The 24,740-nt window shown below is 31.1% G+C and overlaps 2 protein-coding genes across 2 annotated transcripts; both read left to right on the top strand.

Annotated features, from left to right (window-relative positions):
* Positions 1-1,464: 1,464 nt before the first annotated feature.
* On the top strand, positions 1,465-5,469 carry LOC11446565 (cytochrome P450 82A3). The gene is made up of 2 exons (XM_003619089.3): positions 1,465-2,480; positions 4,726-5,469. Exons 1-2 carry the CDS (start codon positions 1,539-1,541, stop codon positions 5,347-5,349), a joined length of 1,566 nt encoding a protein of 521 aa, XP_003619137.1. The 5' UTR covers positions 1,465-1,538; the 3' UTR covers positions 5,350-5,469.
* Positions 5,470-8,187: 2,718 nt separating this feature from the next.
* LOC11446564 (ran-binding protein 1 homolog b) lies at positions 8,188-12,494 on the top strand. The gene is made up of 4 exons (XM_003619088.4): positions 8,188-8,394; positions 8,899-9,050; positions 9,358-9,483; positions 11,833-12,494. Exons 1-4 carry the CDS (start codon positions 8,249-8,251, stop codon positions 12,069-12,071), a joined length of 663 nt encoding a protein of 220 aa, XP_003619136.1. The 5' UTR covers positions 8,188-8,248; the 3' UTR covers positions 12,072-12,494.
* The last annotated feature ends 12,246 nt before the right edge of the window (positions 12,495-24,740 follow it).

Genomic DNA, 24,740 nt, shown 5'->3' with positions numbered 1-24,740 from the left:
ACGTGCCTGCAAATCGTTCCATGCATCAACGGCACTATCAGTGTAGATGAGGCTTTGCGTGATTGAAGGAGTGACAGAGTTCATTAACCAAGAATGAACAAGGTTGTTGCAGCGGATCCACGCTTCAAAGGTTGGATCGAAGGAATCTGGCATCGGAGACGAACCATCAATGAATCAGAGCTTATTTCTCATGATAATTGCTTTCTTCATCAACCGAGACCAAGAATGGTAGTTTTTGCCATTAAGTGGCGGAGAAACGAGCACCGTCGTCGAGCTTTCAGTAGGATGAACATAGAAAGGGTTCTGAGAAGGATCGGTGAGAGCCGAAACGCCGGGAACCTCCACCACCGGACGGTTGCGAACCTTTCTGTAATCGCCTCAACAAACTCTCAGGCTCAATGATACCATATGAATAAATTGTGAACTGAACAGAGAAGAAAAGAAAAAGGGGAAAAAACTCTTTCTATTCAATTAATTGAGAAATGAGTACATAAGTGTATTTATATGTGTATAGTTTCAACAACTTGCTTAGTTGTGTAACTAATTCACTAATCCTATTGTAACCAACTACTTATAGCTAATTACAACAATTATTTCTACAATAAGAATCATGCAAAAAATAATCAATATTCTCAATTATGAGTAATAAAAATTTAAAATAATTAAATTTTATTTTGTTAATGCTTTTGTAAGATTTAGTTATTGTAATTATAAATAATTGAAAATAATTTTTTTTTCAAAAGATATTGTATTTAACTATTAATTTAAGTATTAAGCATCATTTTTCTTTCCAGTAAGACTAAATATGTTTATTAATTGGCAAATTCTACGGTACACCCAACATTTTGATTGTACCGGTGCACCAAACATTAAATTAATAATTAAATTGATTGTTTTTTGAAGAAAAAATAATTATTTTCTATCATTGACAACTATAATAATTAAATCTTATTTACCAAAAGCGTCGATCAAATAAAATTTACTTTTTTTGAATTTTTATTACTCATAATGAAGAATATTGATTATTTTTTATGAGAAAATGTTAAAAATTTAATATAATTCATATAAACAATGAAATGATGTTTTTTTTCTCATGAGATCGTATTTTTTAAAATATAAATAATAACAAATAACAACTTATTTCATAAAATAGTCTTTAATTTATGAAGCAGAGTTTCGGTACACACATTGTAAAACAAGATGTTCATTTTAGAGGATTTAGATTAAACAAAGTCAAAAAATTTAAAGAAAAAGTTAGTATTTTTGGTTACATCTACTATCTTTTGGTCTTTATTATAAATAAAAAAAATAAAATTAACAACTCATCCTTAATATAATAAAAGATCATAGTTGTAAAATGAATTTATTAATTAAAAACTCATAAAATGGAGTGGGTGTGATATAGCATTACCCTTTAAATATTGTTTATTTTACTTCTTATATAAGAACCGGACTTAGAGAGTCATCCTTTAGCCCAACTCCAAGCCATTATATCATACATCTCCATAGAATCACCACCTTCATACTCACCCACCCAAATGGATTTCTCTCAAAACACAATTGCAATTGGCCTCCTTTCAACAATCTTTCTCTTCATAATTCTATTCCACCACTCCAAATCCAACAAAACCAAACAACCCCCAATGGTTGCTGGTACTTGGCCAATAATTGGCCATCTTCCCCTCTTTAGTAAATCTCAAGCAACTCATCATCTTCTAGGTTCCATGGCAGACAAATATGGTCCTATTTTCACCATCAAACTCGGCACCGCGACAACTCTAGCCATAAACAATTGGAAAACAGCAAAAGAATGCTACACAACAAACGATATAGCTGTTGCTTATCGTCCAAACCTCGTGGCATTCGAACACATGACATATAATTATGCCATGCTTGGTTTTGCACCTTACGGTCCCTTTTGGCGCGAAATGAGGAAGATCGTTACACTAAATTTTCTCTCAAATCATCAGATCAATCTATTAACTCACATTTGTGTCTCTGAGGTTCAAACTTCGATTAAAGAGCTATATAATTTTTGGAAAAATAGGAAAGATGAAAATGGTTATTTGTTGGTGGAGATGAAGAAATGGTTAAATGAGTTGGCTTTTAATATAGTTCTTAGAATGGTTGCTGGGAAAAGATACTTTGGGGAGAGTGTGATGGTTAAAGAGGAAGAAGCTAATAGGTGTTTGAATGCTTTAAGAGATTACATGCGTTTGACTGGTGTGTTTCCTATTGCTGATGCTGTTCCTTTTTTGAGGTGGTTTGATTTTGGTGGACATGAGAAGAATATGAAGCAAAATTTTAAGGAGTTGGATGGTGTTATCACAGAGTGGTTGGATGAGCACAAGAAGAAGAAGAGTGAAGGTGTTGATAAGAGTAAAGAGGGTCAAGATTTCATGGATGTGATGCTTTCTACTATTGATGGAACAAACATTCATGGGTTTCATTCGGATACTGTCATCAAAGCCACAACAATGGTATGTGCAATACTATTACATTCAGAGTACTTCTTTTTCCATCCTATGAGTTTCTTGCTTGCTCTATGCAGTTTGGATTATAGAATCCGAACAACATAAATGTCCCATAAAAACTTTCAAAAGCAAGTTAAAATATTTTGGAATTATAATCTAAATAGGACGCGCGAAAAATTATCTGATGACAAAAATAATAGCCTTACTCGTATATTATATGTTTAATTTCAGTTTCGAGCCTTACTTTTATATGCTTGCTCTATTGGTCCACCATTTAAAAATTTCTTAACATTGGTTATTCCTCAGTAGAAATACCTAGTTGATCATAATCACAAATAAAATATGGTTAAATACACACACATAAATTGAAAAAATTAAAAGAAAAAATAATTAAATGAAGTGACTAAATTCTTTTTCATTTATTTTACTACATTTATGAAAATATAGCTAAACATTTTTCATTTATATATGTGTCCAAGTAAAACTTGCTCTATTCTTCGAACATTATGATTAAAAAATGATGTGACATGTTTTGAATCACACAACATATGTCATATATTAGAATCATCCAATTTAAGTTTAGATTATCTAGATTCTGGAAAACCTTATCCCATGATACAGTAAAATATGGCACCGTCCCCAATACCATTTATTGGATGCTAATCATAGAAAACTTTATCTCATTTAGAATAAAGAATTATGAGTCATGTGATACGACACATCTTGAGATATTAGTGGGTCGCTTTTCAGTAACATAGAATAAGTGATATTGATAATATTGATCAATCACAATATCAATTCTTATAAAAGAGAGAGAAAAAAACCATTTGTACGAGCAATATCATCTATTCTATGTCACTCAAATACCATCTGATATTATTATATTAGAATGTGAAATCTAAATTTATAAAAGATTTTTAAGTTAAATATGTTTTTAATTCTTACATTTTGCGCTCTTTTGAAGAATAGTCCTTACATTTCATTAAATGTTTTAGAAATGCTCATATTTTATCTCTGTTATCAAAATTAGTCTCTGCTGTTAATTCTCTAACGGGTTAATGCTGATGTGGTAGTTAGTGGGTCCCAATTAGTCCTTATTATTTTAGGGATTTTAAAAACATTTATTGAAATGTAAGGACTATTTTTCAAAGTGACGCAAAATGTAGGGACCAAAAACATATTTAACCTTAAAATAATTTGGACCCACTAACTGCTACATCCGCATTCCGTTGGAGAATTAACAATAGGAACTAATTTTTATAACGCATATAAAATATAAGGATTTAAAAAACATTTAATAAAATATAGGATTATTCTTCAAAGAGGCGTAAAATGTAAGGACTAAAACATATTTAACCTAAGTTTTTTTAAATTGCTTAAAAAAATGATTTAATTTAGATTAGTACCAACATTTCAATGTATGATTTATATGTTCTTTTCAATGACGAAAATACTCATAAATTATAGGTAAAATTACTCTTGTGGTCTTGAGACTTAATTGTAATTATCTTGTTTGTTTTTATCTCTTTTTTTCATATTATTTTCGGCATTCAACCATTTTTGCATATGGTTAAGATTTAAATCTATGGTTTCTTTTCTTGAGTTCTCTCAATTTTAAATACAAGTTATACTCTAAAAGAAAATCATCGAGTTAGAAGCTTGAAAATCCATATGCAAACATGAGTAAATGATGTGAAAAAAATATTAAAGTTCAAATCATTATAACAAATTGAGTTAAGGGGGTGTTGGAATAAGTTAGTGTTCAATGGTTAATTGGGCTCAAATGTGATTACTGATGATGAGAAGTTGATGTTTTATTTTTGAGTTTTTATCGGTTGAATGATTTTTAGAGGGGTTATGGTGAACCACTGATGATAGGCGATTCGATTTCTTTCGGTGGTCATAGGAAGTGTGGGGGTTTAGCTTTGTGTTTAGGTGTTGAATTTGGTTTTGGATGTTAGATTTTCTTATCGGGTTTGGAGGTGCTCCTCAATTTAGGAGGTGTTTGTATTGATGTTGTTATGATTTTTCTTTTGAGTGTATGTTAGTGCTTATGTTATATATGACGTTTTTGTTTTGTAGTTTTAGTCTTCCAGTCTCTTTCATTTTGGGCAGGGACGTGATTTTTAATAAATTTTGTGGTTCAAACAAAAATTGAGTCAATGGAGCAGGAGAGTAATTTTGTCTATATTATATTAGATGTATGCAAATAAATTTTACAAATACTGAAAATATTATGCTTAACTTGCAGGCACTAGTTCTGGGAGCAACAGACACTAGCAGTGTTACACACACATGGGCTTTGTGCCTATTATTGAACAATCCTCATACACTGGAAAAAGTTAAAGAAGAAATTGATCTCCACATTGGAAAAGAGAGACTATGCATTCTTGAGTCAGATATTAACAAGTTGGTATACCTTCAAGCAGTTGTCAAAGAAACGCTAAGACTTTATCCAGCATCACCTCTTTCAGGAATACGAGAATTTAGAGAAGATTGCCAGATTGGTGGCTACGATGTAAAGAAAGGAACTCGACTATTTACAAACTTGTGGAAGATCCAAACTGATCCTAGTGTTTGGCCGGATCCATTGGAGTTCAAACCTGAGAGATTTCTTACAACTCATAAAGATGTTGATGTTAGAGGTAATCATTTTGAGCTTTTACCATTTGGAAGTGGAAGAAGGATGTGTCCTGGAATATCCTTTGCCCTTCGAAGTGCTTATTTGACACTTGCAAATTTTCTTCACTCCTTTGAAGTTTCAAAAACCTCAAATGAGCCAATTGATATGACGGCTGTTGTGGAAACAACCAACATCAAAGTTACTCCTCTTGAAGTTCTCATCAAACCTCGTTTGTCTCCCAATTATTATTAATCCATGTAATCAAATATAATTAGCATGTTATCAATGCATAAGATTATAGGTCGGCCTTTGTACATGTGAAACTATGTAAGCAAATTTTGACCTCTTATTTTGAATAAATAAGACAAGCTCTTAAACCAAGGACTCCTTTATATTATTTAGTGTTGATTTAAACTTATACTATAGATAGAAATCTGCTAAGAGTCACACATCTACTATACAAAAGTGTTTAATGTAATACTTAAGCCATGCAGCTCTCTTATCTAAAGAACTTGTCTTTTGTGTTGGACTCTCCTTATGGACTTAAGTCCTAGTTGTTGGTGTTTTCATTATTGTTCTCATTCCCGTCAATTCATGATTACTATTGGATCCTTTCTATTGAAAGTGATTTTAGGTAGACAGGAAAATCTGTGGTGACAAAGATTATGGTGTTTCAAGCATGAATGATGGCATCTTTTATGCCTCATTCAAAGGACACATGTTTTGACGATGATGTCGATTTTGTGATTTTGCAAAAAAATCCACGACCTGCAATATTTGTGAAAAGTTTAAACTCTTTGGACTCGCATCACACCTTTAAAGCAACGAACATCCAACTCATAGGTGGCTTTGTCGTTCCGTCGCCACCACCACCAAAGTCGCCAAATAATAACTTTAACCCTTTTTCGTCATATAGAAGTTGTTGATATTGTAAATGTGGGTGTGTGGCGAACTTGTACTTTTCTTGTATTAGTGTCCTTACATTCAGTGGCAGAGCCACATACAAGTGAGGGCATGCAGATGCATCCCCTCGATTTTCAAAATTTGCACATGTTACGTGTAGTTTATTTCTATTTGAACTTTCTAATTTTTTATATTTAACCTCATGGTTTTTTATAATGCGTCTAGTCAAAAGATTTTGCACCTATAGCCCATATGAATGACACGACCCAATTTAATTACTTGCGTTTGATACTTCCTTTTTTAGTTTTTCCTATCTTAAGTCATCTTCTACCATCAAAAAATACTCACGCATGGGTATTTTGGAAAGTTGGGTTGGAAGTGAGCATTTTTTGTTGGGAGAAGAGCATTTTTCTACTTGCGTCTCAAATCATAAGCAAAAAAGACAAGCTTTTACCCTATTTAATCATGTTGTTTACGGACAAATCATCTTTTCCAAAATAAATTTGTACTTATTTTTATGAAATTAATTACAAATTGTACTTAATTAACTCTTCCTCCTATTTCACTACCTAAAAAAAAAGTCTCCCTCCTATTTTCTCCATAATCAATAACCAATGAAAATTATTTTTACTTTTTCTTGTGAAACTTATTTCAAGTAGAACAAAAAAAAAATATTCACCAAATTATTATGTTTTATCTTATTTATTAAGCGTATTGATTTTTTTTCTTATATTTTATGACGTAGGGAATATGTCTTTCTCCATCTTTTTTTTCCTTTCCTTTTTCACCATAATCAACCGAGACTATTACCATAATCACTTTGACTCAAGGACTTATTTTTACTTATTTCAAGTAGGGAATGTGTTAATTTTGGGAATGGATTGGTTGTTAATGTATCATTATTTGTTTATCTTAGCTATGTTTGATGCCTTAAGGACTTATTTTTACTTATTTCAAGATACACAATAAGGACTTGGATACATGAAAGATAAACTTGATAAGGCTCGAAAATTCTTAGATGAGAATTATTGGAACTATGATATCTCTTGGTACTCTTTTCTCTCTATATAAGTCAAAATAAGTAATATTGGTCAAGCTTGTTATTTACTCCAACAAGTGTGAGAGAGAAACCAAACCTTGGTGCATATAATTACTATTGAAGGCATTGTGTCAACAAGTGAAATTTTTTATACGTGGCCATGGTGGATTGTTGTGTATGCAAAGAGTGTAAAGCTCGGTTTGTTTCTCATCATGGTGCTGATTGCAAGAAAAATATCCTTTGCATTTATATCTCTTGGTATTTTTGTCATAATTCCTAGCAATGTGCACAAAAAGGTTAAAGCCAATATTTCATATGAACCTGAATGGGCATCTCAGCAACACCTCTATGCATATAAATTTCTATGAGCCTAGTTCAGTTGGTAGAGATATTGCATATTATATGTAGGGGCCGGGGTTCGAACTCCGGACACTCCACTTCTCCTCAATTTAATTGTGTGAGTTCTAGCCACTAAACTACAGAACTAAAAAAAGATTTATAATACTCCTGCCACACATTTTCTTAATCTAATTGATGAAACTCATGTTCTCATGAGACCTTCTTTATCATTCATACAAGCATATCCACAATTTCTATCATTCGTTCATCTTTTGATGGCTATGCCACACATTTCATTTATTTATTTATTTACTAATTTATTTGGGTAATTATGAGTGCCATAGAGTGAAAACTGTCGTGAACATCGGCCCCTCTGAAGCATGGGTACTACAATTTACTAAACGTACTCGTGTCGGGTACTCCGTGGGTACTAGTACTCGTATGGTACTTGTACTTTACGCGCCCATGATGTACCAATTCTTTTTAAATGCAACAAAAAATATGTCCTCTTGAACTTAACTCAATTAGTAGGAACAATACATAGTTTGGAGTTTGAACTCCGGCCACCAAAATAAAAAAAAAAAAAAAACGCAACCAAAAACCTCAATTAAACTTTCCTCTTTTTTTTTCTCATTTAACAGACTTCTCAAAAAACAAAAAACTTCCCTCTCTTCAAAATACACAACCAAATCTCAACCATTCATTAATTAACACGTGTCACCCATCCGATTTCAACCCAAAACACTGCTTAAACTTTACAACGATTCATGACTCTCTCTCCCCTATTATATAAACCTAAAAACCCTATTAACCCCTTCACACTCACTTTCTCTCTCTACAAACCCTTTATCACTTTCTCTCTCTAAAAAAATGTCTACAAGCACCGATCATCACGAAGAGGAAGATGTTCCCGCCGGCGATGAAGAAGACACCGGCGCTCAAATCGCTCCGATCATCCAACTTCATGAAGTCGCTGTTTCTACTGGTGAAGAAGATGAAGAAGCTATTCTCGACCTGTATACTCTCTCTCACTCCAACTACTTTTTTTTTGTTAGTTTCTATAATTTTGTGATTTTGTGGTTTCTACGATGTTTTTGGTGTAAGTTTTGTGTTTTTGTTGTGAATTTTGGTAAATTTTATGTGATTTTATTGTGAATATCGGTAAAGTTGTGCGATTTTGTTGTGAATTTTGGTAGTTTATGATTTTGTTGTGATTTTTTGATGTTCTGTGATTTTTGGCGTTTTTTGTGTGATTTTTTATCAAGTGATTATATTGGGATTTTGTGATTGTGTTTTCTTGTCATGTTTCTGCGATTCTTGTATTTTGTGTGTTTTTTGCGATGTTTTTGTGATGTTTCTGTGATTTTTGCAACGTTTTTGTGATTTTGGTGTGTGTGATGTTTTTTATTCTTTTATTGTGTAGTTTTGTGTTGTGTCTGTGATCTTTTGTACAATTTTTTTCTTCTATTTTTGTGTTGTGTTTGTGATTTTTGTGTGATGTGTTTGTGATTTGTGTGTAGAAAAGCGAAACTGTACCGATTTGACAAGGTAGGGAATCAATGGAAGGAACGAGGGGCAGGAACTGTTAAGTTTTTGAAGCATAAGGTTACTGGAAAAGTTAGGCTTGTTATGAGACAATCAAAGACTCTTAAGATCTGTGCTAATCATCTCAGTAAGTATTGATTTTGAATCATTGACATTGGCAGTAATTTGAGAAAATGACAAAATTGAACGTAAACACATGTGTCGGTGCCGGACTTTCACCTTTGATAATTTATCGATTTTGTTTATATGTATCACATACACCTGACACAACACTGACATGTTAACACCATTGAAAATTTGAGAAAATGGCAAAATTGAGTGTAAACGCATGTGTCAGTGTTGTGATGGTTAGTGCTACAAAATTAGAATTTTTATTTGATTTTTGATTGGTTTTTGATGGTATTTTTTGTGTTTGATTGTTTTGTTTTGGTTAGTTTTGCCTAAAATGACTGTGCAAGAGCATGCTGGGAATGAGAAATCTTGTGTTTGGCACGCGAAGGACTTTGCTGATGGTGAATTGAAAGACGAGTTTTTCTGCATTCGATTTGCGTCAATTGAAAGTAAACATTCTTTTAATCCTTTTTCTTTTTTCTTATTTCTTATTCAAATTGCATTATTTGTAAACTGTGTTCAGACTTGGTGCTTATTTGTATCAACTTGTTTGAACTTAAATACTGACATATTCACTTGTGTGAGATTGAGAGAACATATGAAAACAACAATCAACATATTCACTAGTTGTTTTCGGTTTATTTTTATAAGCACTCCAGGATAGTTCGTGAAAACAGCTTAATAGGTTATACATAAATATTTTGACTCTATTTTATCTTGTTAAAGAAATAGTTTATTCATAAGCACTTATTTGATAAGCGCTTATGCCATAAATTGTTTATTCAAATAAGGTTGTTTTCAGTGGCGTATTCAGGACCCTGGACCGGTGGTGCAGATTGTTTATATCTTAATAAATTACTATTATTTTCTTCGCAATATTAAACATAATTTTGTTTATGTTATGTAACTAATAAATTGCAAACACAATTTATAATTAACTTTTACGCAATTTATATTTTAAAATCGTTAAAATCAACATTTTAAAACAAAATTAGGGAATGAAAAATTATTATTAATAATGGTGACTATTAGCAAAAAAAGAAAAATATTAATAATGATGCCATTAGACAATACTTTATAACAAAAAAAAGTAATAATAATGACCATTTTACAATTGTCTCGGGTAAAATTTGAATATTATCTCTTGAGGTTATAAAGTCAGGCTCTATAGTTGCACGTATAGCTTACGATATCAAACACAATTAAATTAGGCGATAGTAGCAATTAATTTTAGAGTTGTCTTTGTATAATTATATCATTATTTTTTTTAAAAGGTGTGTATGATTATATATAAAACACATTTTAGGAGAATAATATATGACATTGTTTATATCAATAAAAACCATTGTGTGCTTCTATCTAAATTAACTTGACCAAATATGTCAACATTTTAAACTCAACTTGAAACTGGGCCATTGAACTTAGAATGAGGCCATAAATTGAAGAGCCCATGCCAAAACGGGTTATAGGAAATTCTAAATAATGCAAGTTTATTGAGTTTTGATTGGCCGCCACCCATTTCTTGCTCTTCAGCGTATACCCCGTTCTCCTTGCTCTTCAGCATATGCCTCGTTCTCGTTTTCTCGCCGTTGCACATCAATTCTTTCTTTATATTCTAGTTTGCTTTCTTTCTTTTATGTGACTGCAAATGAACTCACTTCTCTCGGTCTCTGGGTCAGGGTGCAAAAGCAAAATCTCACGGTGTGCAAAAAGCATACAAACATAGATTACTGGTGTAGTTTTTGAAAATTCAGGGTGTGCAAGTGCACACCCTCACATAGGGCTGGATCCGCCCCTGGTTGTTTTATGAGTGATTTTTATTTGACATTCCTTGGTGTTGCACTGATTAATCTAAGTTAAATTGGCTTAACTCACCGAATTTGGTGCTGGTATTAGTATTTGTTATTTTAAGTGTTAGTAATTAGCCAACTAAGCAAATTGTTTGTTCTGCACCTACTAGCCAGCTGCAACCTAAGTATTTGTTTGTATGTAACATTTAGTTTACTTTTTGGGTGTGTTGAATATGGAAATTGGAACTATGATTTTGAAATGTTCAGAGTTATCTGCTCTGAACACAATTTTAAGATGAACTTGTGGTTTTGTATCTTTGTGCTATTTCATAAAAATCTTGTTGGGAGCGTGCTTCAGGCTGATGCTTAGATGGGTTATTAGAGTAGCTTTTACATGTATTCCTTTGTTTATGTCTGTTAATGTGCTTCACTTGTTCATTTGGATTTTTGGCAACAGTAAGTGTTAGAGTTGTGCCATTGTGTTTGACATGTTTGATGATAGACTTTTCTTTATTGGTGTTTTCTATTTCTCTGTTTTATATAAAAAATGGCAGTGGTGTTTAGTTTCGGTTCTTCTTGAGTTTGACTGTAAGATAATTCTTGTTAAATGAAGTTATGTTGGAAGAATTAATTTTAGATGCTTATGGTATGGAATTCCAACTTATAGTACAAGGGCTAATAATCGTACTTTACCTAACAAAATTATTGTACAGGTATTTTAAGTGTTTGTCCTTGCTTATCATGGGCAGGGTTAAGTAGTAGTATTTTGTGGATAGGAGAGACAGTTTTTTTTACGTAACATGATCCTGTGGCACTTAAATGATGATAATATTTTATATACCTGCATTATCCAGGAGAATGATTTAGTGCTCATATTTAAGTTCATTGCTTCTGTCTTTCCATTCAATTGCAAACATTTCACTCTTTCAGGCTTATATTGTTCTGTTAGCCGATTAATTGGCAATAATTTTATGGCATATACTAACTGTTACTTCACCATACTGTTAGATTGCAGAAAGTTCATAGAGACATTTCAAGAAATTGCTGAATCCCTGAACAAAGAGGAAAGCAAGGATGCATCCACTGCTGCTGATCTCCTTGAGAATTTGAGTGTTGAAGGGAAAGCAGATGCAGAAAAGAAAGATAAAGAGAAATCTGAGGAGAAAACTAAGGAGAAAGAGACACCAGAAAAAGAAAGCAAGGAAGATACAGAAAAGAAAGTTGAAGAGCCTGCTTCATCTGCTTGATTATGATATGTTCATATTTTCGACAAGGCAATATGGAAAAGTTTGGTGGTTGACCTTCGTGCCACTCTTATCAATACTCTCTCATAGTACTAGTCTTCAGGTTGTTTTGTTGCTACGTTATTGAGTGGTTGATATCCTTCGTTGAATTATTGTCAGCAAGGTTGGTTTTTTGAGTCGGGTTTGAATCATTGAGATTGGCGCTTTTGGTCTATGGGTCTATGGGAGTTGTTATTTTCGTTCTATTCATTTATTTAGTCGAAATTTGAATGAGTCATGTTGGTTTGGTGTCGGGGATGGGGAGGGTGCAGTCGGGAAAAATTAGTAGTAAGTACAAACAAAGGTTTTGAATGCATATTATTGAGTATAACATTTTATAGACTCAAATCACTGGTACATAACTCACTCTATTCATGTATTTTCGTACTATTCTCGCTCTAGTTTTAGTAATCACTGATTTTGATCACAATGCCTCAGATAGATAATTTGAAATTTTCTGGATTAGAGTTATGTTGGGTACAATTGTTTGAGTTTTTTTTTGGGTTTTTTGAGGTAAACTAAGAAATGCATTAAAATAAAGATAAAATTAGAAAGGTAAACGAATAAAAAAGCGAAAAAAAATCTTGCTCGATTGATTGGATGTGTCTAATTATAGTATATGATTTGAAAATAATTCAACGAAAATTTGCAGGTTATGTGTGTTAACTTCCTTAGTGAGTAGCCCCATTAAGATCTCATGTTTTCTCCTTCATTCCATTAAAATGGTTAGTGGTGCTAAAAAGAGGGAATATGGGTTTCTTTTGTCATTGCTTAGTCTCGCTATGTTTTAACTCAATCTTTGAGGATTTGAAGACCCACATACCAAGTTAGTATCTTTGAGAAAGAATCATCTCCCTCACTTAAATGTTCTGGCGTAACCTAACTTTTGCTCTACACGGAGGCTTCATCGCCTAATAGTCTAATCACCTATCTACCGAGTTTAACTAACAAGATGTTAATTTTAAGTGTAAACCGAAATTTATGTACTACGGAAATCAATTAAAGGAATAATAAAAACACAATTTTAAATACTAGATAAATCACACGTAATTGATTTATCCTCATTCTCATGAATTAAATTCGATTCTTGGAGTCATTCATTTCACTCACAAAGAGCACCATCAACTACATCCCTCATTCTTCTTGAGTTATTAAATATTTGTCTTAGAGTCATGTATGTCATGTGAGAATGAATATTATATATGTAAGTAATACAAAGTGATTGTAAATTTTAATCACTATTATATTTACATACTATGTATCTATTATATATAAAAAAATTATTTTTATAAAATAATATTTTTTATAACATCCCAATATTTTATGAACATTCATAAATTCGATTTTTATAAATTATATATAAATTCGATTCTTGGAGTCATTCATTTCACTCACAAAGAGCACCACCAACTACATCCCTCATTCTTCTTGAGTTATTAAATATTTGTCTTAGAGTCATGTATGTCATGTGAGAATGAATATTATATATGTAAGTAATACAAAGTGATTGTAAATTTTAATCACTATTATATTTACATACTATGTATCTATTATATATAAAAAAATGATTTTTATAAAATAATATTTTTTATAACATCCCAATATTTTATGAACAAATAAGCAATTATATCATTAGGTGGAGAACATTATAAATATTAATTGTTTGCATGGTCTTCATCTATTCGTTTATATTTTATTTTCTTTCTTCTTATTGCACACAAGTAAAAATGAAGACACTTTTGGGAATTCACATGTATCAATATTTATAACTCTAGATCTATTAACATATATGTGCTCCTCTAAATGTTTATACATATTACGTTCTCGTTTGTTATATTTTAAAAAAATAATATTTTTACAGGGTTTCATCTTTTTGTTATAACTTTTCTAACAAAGATTTTTTAAGAAATTTCAAATGAGAAATCGTTCATTTTAAATATTTCATCATTTTCGTACAACTTTTTTTGGATAATAAAACTTTGAGTAGATTCTCATAAAAATCATGTTTGACAGATATCCTTTTGAAAAAATGTCATTTCTTTTTGACAAAATAAATGTCATTTTAATTATTTTAAATCTCTAACAATGAATATAAAAATTACTCTTTTAAATTAAAATATGAATTGAAAATAGCTTATACTATTTTTGAGTAAGTTTTCATAAAAAAATATTTTTATAAATACAAATAAAATAACTTTCTTAAATTCAAAACAAACAGACTATAAATATAATTTTAAAAATTGATGCTCATTTAAGTATGTGGTATTGGACGGTTGTCCATCCCAGATCGTGATAAAGGTCACCATTGTTTAACCTACATAAATAAAAAATAGAGATAAGTAAATAAGTAGTTTTAATCAACTAAATAATACTTAACGAAAGTTGAGACTTCATGATAATATTAAAGATGGGAATACAAATATGCATCAATACACTAAATCAAGTGGTTTTATACATGTAAACCACAAAGTTCAGACTCTGTTTCAGCAGTTATTGATAACCAATAGGCTTATTGAAGTTTTAATATCATCTTTTCAAACTACCATTGTTGATGAGAATCTTAAATAGTTAACACACAACGTTTTCAAGCAATACATGTTTGAGTTTTTTAAGAACACCTATAATCATTATTGTTGGTCAATGTCTATGGTCTCTTCCTTTTGGTTCCAACGCTATGTAGGATTGTCTTGAAGGAGAATGACCACCTCTCTTGGTGAATGAGAAATTACATCTAGAATTCTAGATACAAATTACAATATGAAAATATTTATATTCTTAAATGCAATCACAAAGTTGATCGAAAAAATCAAAAGTTATATTATATACTTAGTGAGATACGTAATGAGGATGAAACACAATCTTATTAAAATTTTATAAGACACCAATATTGGACTTCTGACTTGGTCAGACACCAATGTGTGGGTGTGTGTGTGTCTATATATATATTGAAGAAGTTAAATTAGTCCACCTAATGAGAATGAAACCTGAGACCTTGGGGAGAAACACACTTTCAGGTCATTAGTCAATACAACCAAACCAACCCAAGTGGCCTGGTGGTATATTAATTACGGTAGTTCAACATAGCCTGTAAAGAGTTTTATTGTCAACTGTGGTTCTATCTAATGCAACCCGTTCCATAAAATATGAAAATTGCACAAAAATGAATATTATTTGATATTTGATTAGTAGTATCTAAGTATTTTTTTATATCGTTCTATATAGGGTTTTGGCAAGTTGGTTTTTTGCAAACTAAAAAGTGATAAGAAAAATTCTTGCATGGTCTCTCACCTAACACGTCATCTTTAGTCACAACCAACAAAAACATGACACATCATTTGTCCTAAATTAAAAATAAATAAATGAAAATTGAAATCATTGTTTCTCTTCCTCCACTGATACAGTGCCATATAGATATAGTACTTTAGTTTAGAGTCATTGTTGTCGAAAACTCCATTACCAACGAATTCGAAACTTCAAAAGTGCCCAAGTTCGCTCGGCCAAACAATATGTTCTGTGATGTCAAAATTGCCCAAATCATTGCTGCTCAAGCATGAATAATGCCTGTTATTTTTAATTTGTTTGTAGACTTATCCTTCATTTTTATTTTTATTTTTTTGTTGAAAAAACTCCATTGGCCTTTGATATGTTTCAAATGTGACATTAACTCAGCCATAATAAATTAACTCAGGCGTGTGTATTTTTGCTCTTTATGTGCTAGTGGTGGAAGTTTTCCGGAGGTTTTATATGAGTGTGTGGTGGCCAGACGGTTTTGAAGATGCTTTTCATAGATAATAGGAGAGAGAATCAACTTGTTTCAATTTTTTATTACTTGTCTTGTTTTTGTTGGTTGTCACTAAAGATGACCTCTTAGATAAGAGACCAAGCAAGAATTTCTCGTGATAAAATGGAATAAATTAACAAATAAGTAGATCTTTTGTGCAATTAAACTTCATAAACTACTTTTAATGTATCCCCGCGATCAATTACATATATCAAATTAGAGCAATGCTATTTCAAGGAAAGAAAACCTCACGAATTTATCCCGAATAAAAATTATCCAATCAAAGACTTGCTTTGGCAGAATAAACACAATAGAGAGACGGCAGTTAGGAGAGAGAAACAAAAAATTACACTGAAAAATGATTCGTGAAGGCTTCGCTGTTACAGTTTCTCGCTAGATTTAGCAATTTCCATTAAATTATCGTTCATATCTTCACATGTTAATCTTTATATGTTTCCGTTCTCAACAAACGATAAGAGATCTATCATATTAATTAACTTATGATTCCTCATCCAATTAACTAGTATGATGGTATTACTATCTGACAAAAATCTATTATTACCATTTAGTATCAACAACCAAATTATCCTAAATTCGTATTTAAAAAGTATTTTTCAATCACTAATTAAATCAAAATATCGCTTTTATGATTGTCAATTCGTAACCATTATGAATAAGGATAAACATCACTATCATGGTCCTTGTTAGCATAGCTCAATTAGTAAGTGATAATACATAATATACAATTGAGCTATGGTTCGAACCAGAACACCCTACTTATTCACCTTAAAGATGAATTTTTAGACTACTTAGCCAAAACAAAAAGAAACATCAATATCATGAACAACAAGAAAATATATAATTGTTGGATAAAAAGAAGAAAATTGATATTTGAACATCCATTTTGTGATAACTTTCTTTCTCATACTCACATTATTTTTTACTTTATCTCTCTGTTGCTTTGGTTTTCGTGCAAATACCTACTTTTTCTTTGTAAATTATTGTTGTCACATTTAGTGATTTGGGTCATATCTAAGATATACCATTGCAAAATCTGAAAAGGGACTCGATAGAACGTTATAAAAATCTAGACACTCCTAAATTTTGAAAGTTTCCGTCATTTTAAAAAGGAAAAGGAAAAAACTTCACTTCTAACTCAACTTTATAAAGGATTACTCCTCCACCATTAAACCCATACATTCATGATAAAGACATTTTCATAACAACAAATGATTCTCATCAATTAAATAATAGTATAACGATACAAATCAACAACTATCATATTAAGTCATGCTCATAATATAACCAACTCAACATGCCCATTTGGTTGTTAACAACTATAGAAACATGCAAAATTCTATCTTAAATCCCAAATATATAATCAACATGATCTCATAAAGTTACATTCGCAAAAGAGACAATATAGAGTCTAGGGTTGATCCCTCCTAAAAGACTACTCAACTATCCATTTGTCCATTAATGTTCATGTTATTCCAATCAATGATGAAAATATTAAGAGAAAAGAGTACCTTAAATGGAACCATCCGAATGTGCATATTTAAATTGATAATGATTTGTTTAATACGGTAAAGGCAATTGCCATTTGGGAAAACAAATACAAATGCAATAATGTTTTTTTAGAAAAGTAAATTAACATTATTTGAATATTATTTGTCTTGCTAAATTGTAGTTAGAAAAAATAATATGTTGCAATGCAAGGAATAAACTTATTTCATGCCCTATAAAAACAATACGAGTATATGCTAAAAACCTAAGACTTTTTTTAAAGAAGCAAAAATAAAACTATATTAAATAACGCACCATGTCCTCTCGACACAAGATGTAGCCGAAAACAACAAATCAAAAGTTTACACAATTACAACAAAAAACCAAAGTCCGCAGACACAAAAAGAAACATGAAAGCGTTCTAAGTAACCACCTTCAAACACATATGAAGATAGTTGAAAACGAGTGTAACATATTTCGATTTAACCACCAAAAAGACTGAACTTAATTTTATTAAGTAAATGTTGCAGAGTTTTCACCTTTAGTTGAAAAACATGTTGAACTTCAATCTCCTCTCCTTGTGGTGATCTGTTGTCGAGATCCTAATTAGTGTGTAGCACAATGAAAATCATGTCTCCTCACTCATTCCTTTAATTGATTAGCGTGCTAAAAATAGGGAACATGGATATCTTGCATCATTATGGAGTCCCAATATGTTTAACTTATTTTATGAGGCCTTTATGACCCACGTACCGAGTTAGTAGCATTGAGAAAGAATCATCTCCGTTGCTCGACTGTTCTAACCTCACCTAACTTTCACTTGACGTGGAAGTTTTGTCACCTAATAGCCTGATCACCTATCTTCCGAGACCGGCTAATAGAATTTGAGTGTTGAAGGGAAAGCAGATGCAGAAAAGAAAGATATAGAGAAATCTGAGGAGAAAACTAAGGAGAAAGGGACACCAGAAAAAGATAGCAAGGAAGATACAGAAAAGAAAGTCGAAGAGCTTCCTTCATCTGCTTGATTATGATATGTTCATATTTTCGACAAGGCAATATGGAAAAGTTTGGTGGTTGACCTTCGTGCCACTCTTATCAATACTCTCTCATAGTCCTAGTCTCCAGGTTGTTTTGTTGCTACGTTATTGAGTGGTTGATATCCTTCGTTGAATTATTGTCAGCAAGGTTGGTTTTTGAGTCGGGTTTGAATCATTAAGATTGGCGCTTTTGGTCTATGGGAGTTTTTATTTTCGTTCTATTCATTTATTTAGTCGAAATTTGAATGAGTCATGTTGGTTTGGTGTCGGGGATGGGGAGGGTGCAGTCGGGAAAAATTAGTAGTAAGTACAAACAAAGGTTTTGAATGCATATTATTGAGTATAACATTTTATAGACTCAAATAACTGGTACATAACTCGCTCTATTCATATATTTTCATTCTATTCTTGCTCTAGTTTTAGTAATCACTGATTTTGATCACAATGCCTCGGATAGATAATTTGAAATTTGCCAGATTAGAGATATGATGTGACTGAACAAAATGGAGAAACGTTCTTTGATTACACTTCTATTTTGTGAGGAGCTTAAATACAATCTGTTCTTTGATTTTAAAGTTTGGATGCAGTTGCATTAAACTCTCGAAGAAAAGTGATTTTTTTATTAGGTACAATTGTTTTTGAGTTTTTTTTTGGTAGAATGTTTTTGGGTTTTTTGAGGTAAACTAAGAAATGCATTAAAATAAAGATAAAATTAGAAAGGTAGATGAATAAAAAAGCGAAAAAGTAGGATTATGGCACCCTACTTTCAGCTATAATCTCTTCATTTCGACGTGATTCATTAACAAGTTCCTTAGTGCGTAGCCCCATTAAGATCTCATGTTTTCTCCTTCATTCCATTAAATGGTTAGCGGTGCTAAAAAGAGGGAATATGGGTTTCTTCTGTCATTGCTTAGTCTCACTATGTTTTAACTCAATATTTGAGGATTTGAAGACCCACATACTAAGTTAGTATCCTTGAGAAAGAATCATCTCCCTCACTTAAATGTTCTGGCCTAACCTAACTTTTGCTCGACTCGGAGGCTTCATCGCCTAATAGTCTAATCACCTATCTACCGAGGCTAACTAACAAGATGATTAATTTTTTAGGTGTAAGTCGAAATTTATGTACTACGGAAGTCAATTAAAGGAATAATTAAAACACAATTTTGAATACTAGATAAATCACACGTAATTGATCTATCCTCATTCTCATGAATTAAATTCGATTCTTGGAGTCATTCATTTCTCACTCACAAAGAGCATCACCAACTACATCCCTCATTCTTCTTGAGTTATTAAATATTAGTCTTAGAGTCATATATATCATGTGAGAATGAATATTATATATGTAAGTAATACAAAGTGATCGTAAATTTTAATCACTATTATATTTACATACTATGTATCTATTATATATAAAAAAATTGATTTTTTATAAAATAATATTTTTTATAACATCCCAATATTTTATGAACAAATAAGAAATTATATCAGTAGGTGGAGAACATTATAAATATTAATTGTTTGCATGGTCTTCATCTATTCGTTTATATTTTATTTTCTTTCTTCTTATTGCACACGAGTAAAAATGAAGACACATTTGGGAATTCATATGTATCAATATTTATAACTCCTAGATCTATTAACATATATGGGCTCCTCTAAATGTTTATACATATTATGTTCCCGTTGTTATATTTAAAAAAAAGTAAAATATTTTTTCAGGGTTTCATCTTTTTGTTATAACTTTTCTAACAATTTTTTTTTAAGAAATTTCAAATGAGAAATCAATTTACATAGCTTCCCTTAAAATAGAAGTCATTTTAAATATTTCATCATTTTCGTACAACTTTTTTTGGATAATAAAACTTTGAGTAGATTCTCATAAAAATCATGTTCGACAGATATCCTTTTGAAAAAATGTCATTTCTTTTTGACAAAATAAATGTCATTTTAGTTATTTTAAAACTCTAACAATGAATATAAAAATTACTCTTTTAATTTACAATATGAATTGAAAATAGCTTATACTATTTTTGAGTAAGTTTTCATATAAAATATTTTTATAAATACAAATAAAATAACTTTCTTAAATTCAAAACAAACAGACTATACATATAATTTTAAAAATTGATGCTCATTTAAGTATGGGGTATTGGACGGTTGCCCATCCCAGATTGTGATAAAGGTCACCATTGTTTAACCTGAATAAATAAAAGATAGGTAAGTAAATAAGTAGTTTTAATCAACTAAATAATAATACTTAATGAAAGTTGAGACTTCATAATAATATTAAAGATGGGAATACAAATATGCATCAATACACTAAATCAAGTGGTTTTATACATGTAAACCACAAAGTTCAGACTCTGTTTCAGCAGTTATTGATAACCAATAGGCTTATTGAAGTATTAATATCATCTTTTCAAACTACCATTATTGATGAGAATCTTAAATAGTTAACACACAACGTTTTCAAGCAATACATGTTTGAGTTATAATCAAACAACCTGTAATCATTACTAGATATCTCAAGAAATATAATCAATTGTTTCATTGACAACTGTTGTTGATTTTGGCTTTTTTATGTAAAATTCATAGATCTATTTAGAATATTGTTGGTCAATGTCTATGGTCTCTTCTTTTTTGTTCCAACGGTATGTAGGATTGTCTTGAGGGAGAATGACCACCTCTCTTGGTGAATGAGAAATCATATCTAGAATTCTAGACACAAATTACAATATGAAAATAGTTACATTCTTAAATGCAATCACAAAGTTGATCGGAAAAATCAAAAGTTATATTATATACTTAGTGAGATAGGTAACGAGGATGAAACACAATATTATTAAAATGTTATAATTAGACACCATTATTGGACTTCCTGACTTGGTCAGCACCAATGTGTGTGTGTCTATATATATATATATATATATATATTTTAAAGAAGCTAAATTAGTCCACCTTAGCCCACCTAATGAGAATGAAACCTGAGACCTTGAGGAGAAACACACTTTCAGATCATAAGTCAATATAACCAAACCAATCCTAGTGGCCTGATGGTATATTAATTACGGTAGTTCACACATAGGGCCCCACATGGAAGATTGTTATAATATGCAATTAAATCAACATAGCTTGTAAAGAGTTTTATTGTCAGCTGTTGTTCTATCTAAATGCAACCCGATCCATAAAATTTGAAAATTGCAATTCAACCCGAATTAAAAAATTTGAAAATTGCACAAAAATGAATATTATTTGATATTTGATTAGTAGTATCAAAGTATTTTTTATATCGTTCTATATACGGTTTTGGCAAGTTGGTTTGTTTGTAAACTAAAAAGTGATAAAAGAAAAATTCTTGTATGGTCTCTCACCTAACACGTCATCTTTAGTCACAACCAACAAAAACATGACACATCATTTATCATAAATTAAAAATAAATAAATAAAAATTGAAATCATTGTTTCTCTTCCTCCACTGATACAGTGCCATATAGATATAGTACTTTAGTTTAGAGTCATTGTTGTCGAAAACTCCATTACCAACGAATTCGAAACTTCAAAAGTGCCCAAGTTTGCTCGGCCAATTAATATAGTCTGTGATGTCAAAATTGCCCAAATCATTGCTGCTCAAGCATGAATAATTCCTGTTATTTTTAATTTGTTTGTAGACTTATCCTTCATTTTTATTTTTATTTTTTTGTTGAAAAAACTTCATTGGCCTTTGATATGTTTCAAACGTGACATTAACTCAACCATAATAAATTAACTCAGGCATGTGTGTTTTTTCTCTTTATGTGCAAGTGGTGGATGTTTCCCGAAGGTTTTCTGTGATGTGTGGTGGCCAGACGGTTTTGAAGATGATTTTCATAGATAATAGGAGAGAGAATCAACTTGTTTTCAATTTTTGATTACGTGTCTTGTTTTTGTTGGTTGTGACTAAAGATGACCTCTTAGATAAGAGACCATGCAAGAATTTCTCGTGATAAAATGGATTAAATTAACAAATAAGTAGACTTTTGTGCAATTAGACTTCATAAACTACTTTTAATGTATCCTCGCGATCAATTACATATATCAAATTAGAGCAAATGCTATTTCAAGGAAAGAAAACCTCACGAATTGATCCCGAATAAAAATTATCCAATCAAATGACTTGCTTTGGAAGAATAAACAGAATAGAGAGACTGCAGTCAGGAGAGAGAAACAAAAAATTGCACTGAAAAATGATTCGTGAAGGCTTCGCTGTTACAGTTTCTCGCTAGATTTAGCAATTTCCATTAAATTATCGTTCATATCTTCACATGTTAATCTTTATATCTTTTCGTTCCCAACAAACGATAAGAGATCTATCATATTAATTAACTTATGATTCCTCATCCAATTAACCAATATGATGGTATTAGTATCTAACCAAAATCTAGTATTACCATTTAGTATCAACAACCGAATTATCCTAGATTCGTATTTAAAAAGTATTTTTCAATCACTAATTAAATCAAAATATCGTTTTTATGATTGTCAATTCGTAAGCATTATGAATAAGGATAAATATCACTATCATGGTCTTTGTTAGCATAGATCACTTAGTAAGAGATAATACATAATATAGACATGATGAGATATGGTTCGAACTAGAGCACCCTACTTATTCACCTTAAAGATGAATTTTTAAACTTGACCAAAACAAAAAAACATCAATATCATGAACAACAAGAAAATATATAATTGTTGGATAAAAAGAATAAAAATGATATTTGAACATCCATTTTGTGATAACTTTCTCTTTGATACTCACATTATTTTTTACTTTATCTCTCTGTTGCTTTGGTTTCCGTGCAAATACCTACTTTTTCTTTGTAAATTATATTTGTCACATAAGAGAAATGAATAGTGATTTGGGTCATATCTAAGATATATACCATTGCAAAATCTGAAAAGGACTCGATAGAACGTTATAAAAATCTAAATACTCCTAAATTTTAAAAGTTTCCATCATTTTAAAAAGGAAAAGGAAAAAACATTTTCATAACAACACATGATACTTATCAATTAAATAATAGTATAACGATACAAATTAATGACTATCATATTAAGCCATGCTCATAATATAACCAACTCAACATGCCCATTTGGTGTTCACAACTATAGAAACACGCAAAATTCTATCTTAAATCCCAAATATATAATCAATATAATCAAGATGATCTCATAAAATTAGATGCACAAAAGAGACAATATAGACTCTAGGGTTGATCCCTCCTAAGAGAGTACTCAACTATCCATGCGTCCATTAATGTTCATGTTATTAAGACAAATGATGAAAATATTAAGAGAAAAAAGAGAGTGCCTTAAATGGAACCATGCGAATGTGCATATTTAAATTGATAATGATATGTTTAATACGGTAAAGGAAATTGGCACTTGGGAAAACAAAAATAATACTACTATGCATTTCAATTTGAATTTTATTTGTCGTGCTAAATCGGAGTTAGAAAAAATAATATGGTGCAATGCAAGAATAAACTTATCTCATGCCCTAAGTAACATCATGCTTACCCTATAAAATCAATCTCAGCATATGCTAAAACCTAGGACATTATATTTTTTTAAGAAGCCAAAATAAAATTATACTAAATAATGCACCATGTCCTCTCGAGACAAGATGTGGCTGGAAACAACAAATCAAAAGTTTACACAATTACAACAATAACCAAAGTCCGCGGACACAAAGAAACACGAAAGCGTTCTAAGTAACCACTTTCAGACACATAAGATGATAGTTGAAAACGAGCGTAACATATTTCGATTCAACCACTAAAAAGACTGAAACTTTTATTAAGTAAATGTTGCAGAGTTTTCACCTTTTGTTGAAAAACATGTTCAACTTCAATCTCCTCTTCTTGCTGTGATATGTTATCGAGATCCTTAGTGTGTAGCACAATGAAAATCATGTCTTCTCAGTCATTCCTTTAATTGATTAGCGGTGCTAAAAATAGGGAACATGGATTTCTTGCATCAATATGTAGTCCCAATATGTTTAACTTATTTTATTAGGCTTTTATGACCTACATACTGAGTTAGTAGCATTGAGAAAGAATCATCTCCCTCGCTCGACTGTTCTAACCTCACCTAAGTTTCACTTGACACGAAAGTTTTGTTGCCTAATAATGTAGTCACCTATCTTCCGAGACCGGCTAATAGGATGATTAATTTAAAACATAAATTTAAGTATTACGAAACTTAATTAAAGGAAAGATAAAAACACAATTATGAATATTAGATAAATCACATATAATTGATTCA

This window comes from Medicago truncatula, chromosome 6 (assembly GCF_003473485.1).
Source record: "Medicago truncatula cultivar Jemalong A17 chromosome 6, MtrunA17r5.0-ANR, whole genome shotgun sequence".
Taxonomy (NCBI): domain Eukaryota; kingdom Viridiplantae; phylum Streptophyta; class Magnoliopsida; order Fabales; family Fabaceae; genus Medicago; species Medicago truncatula.
The sequence above is the reverse complement of the archived record's forward strand: the minus strand, read 5'-3'. Positions and strand labels throughout refer to the sequence as shown.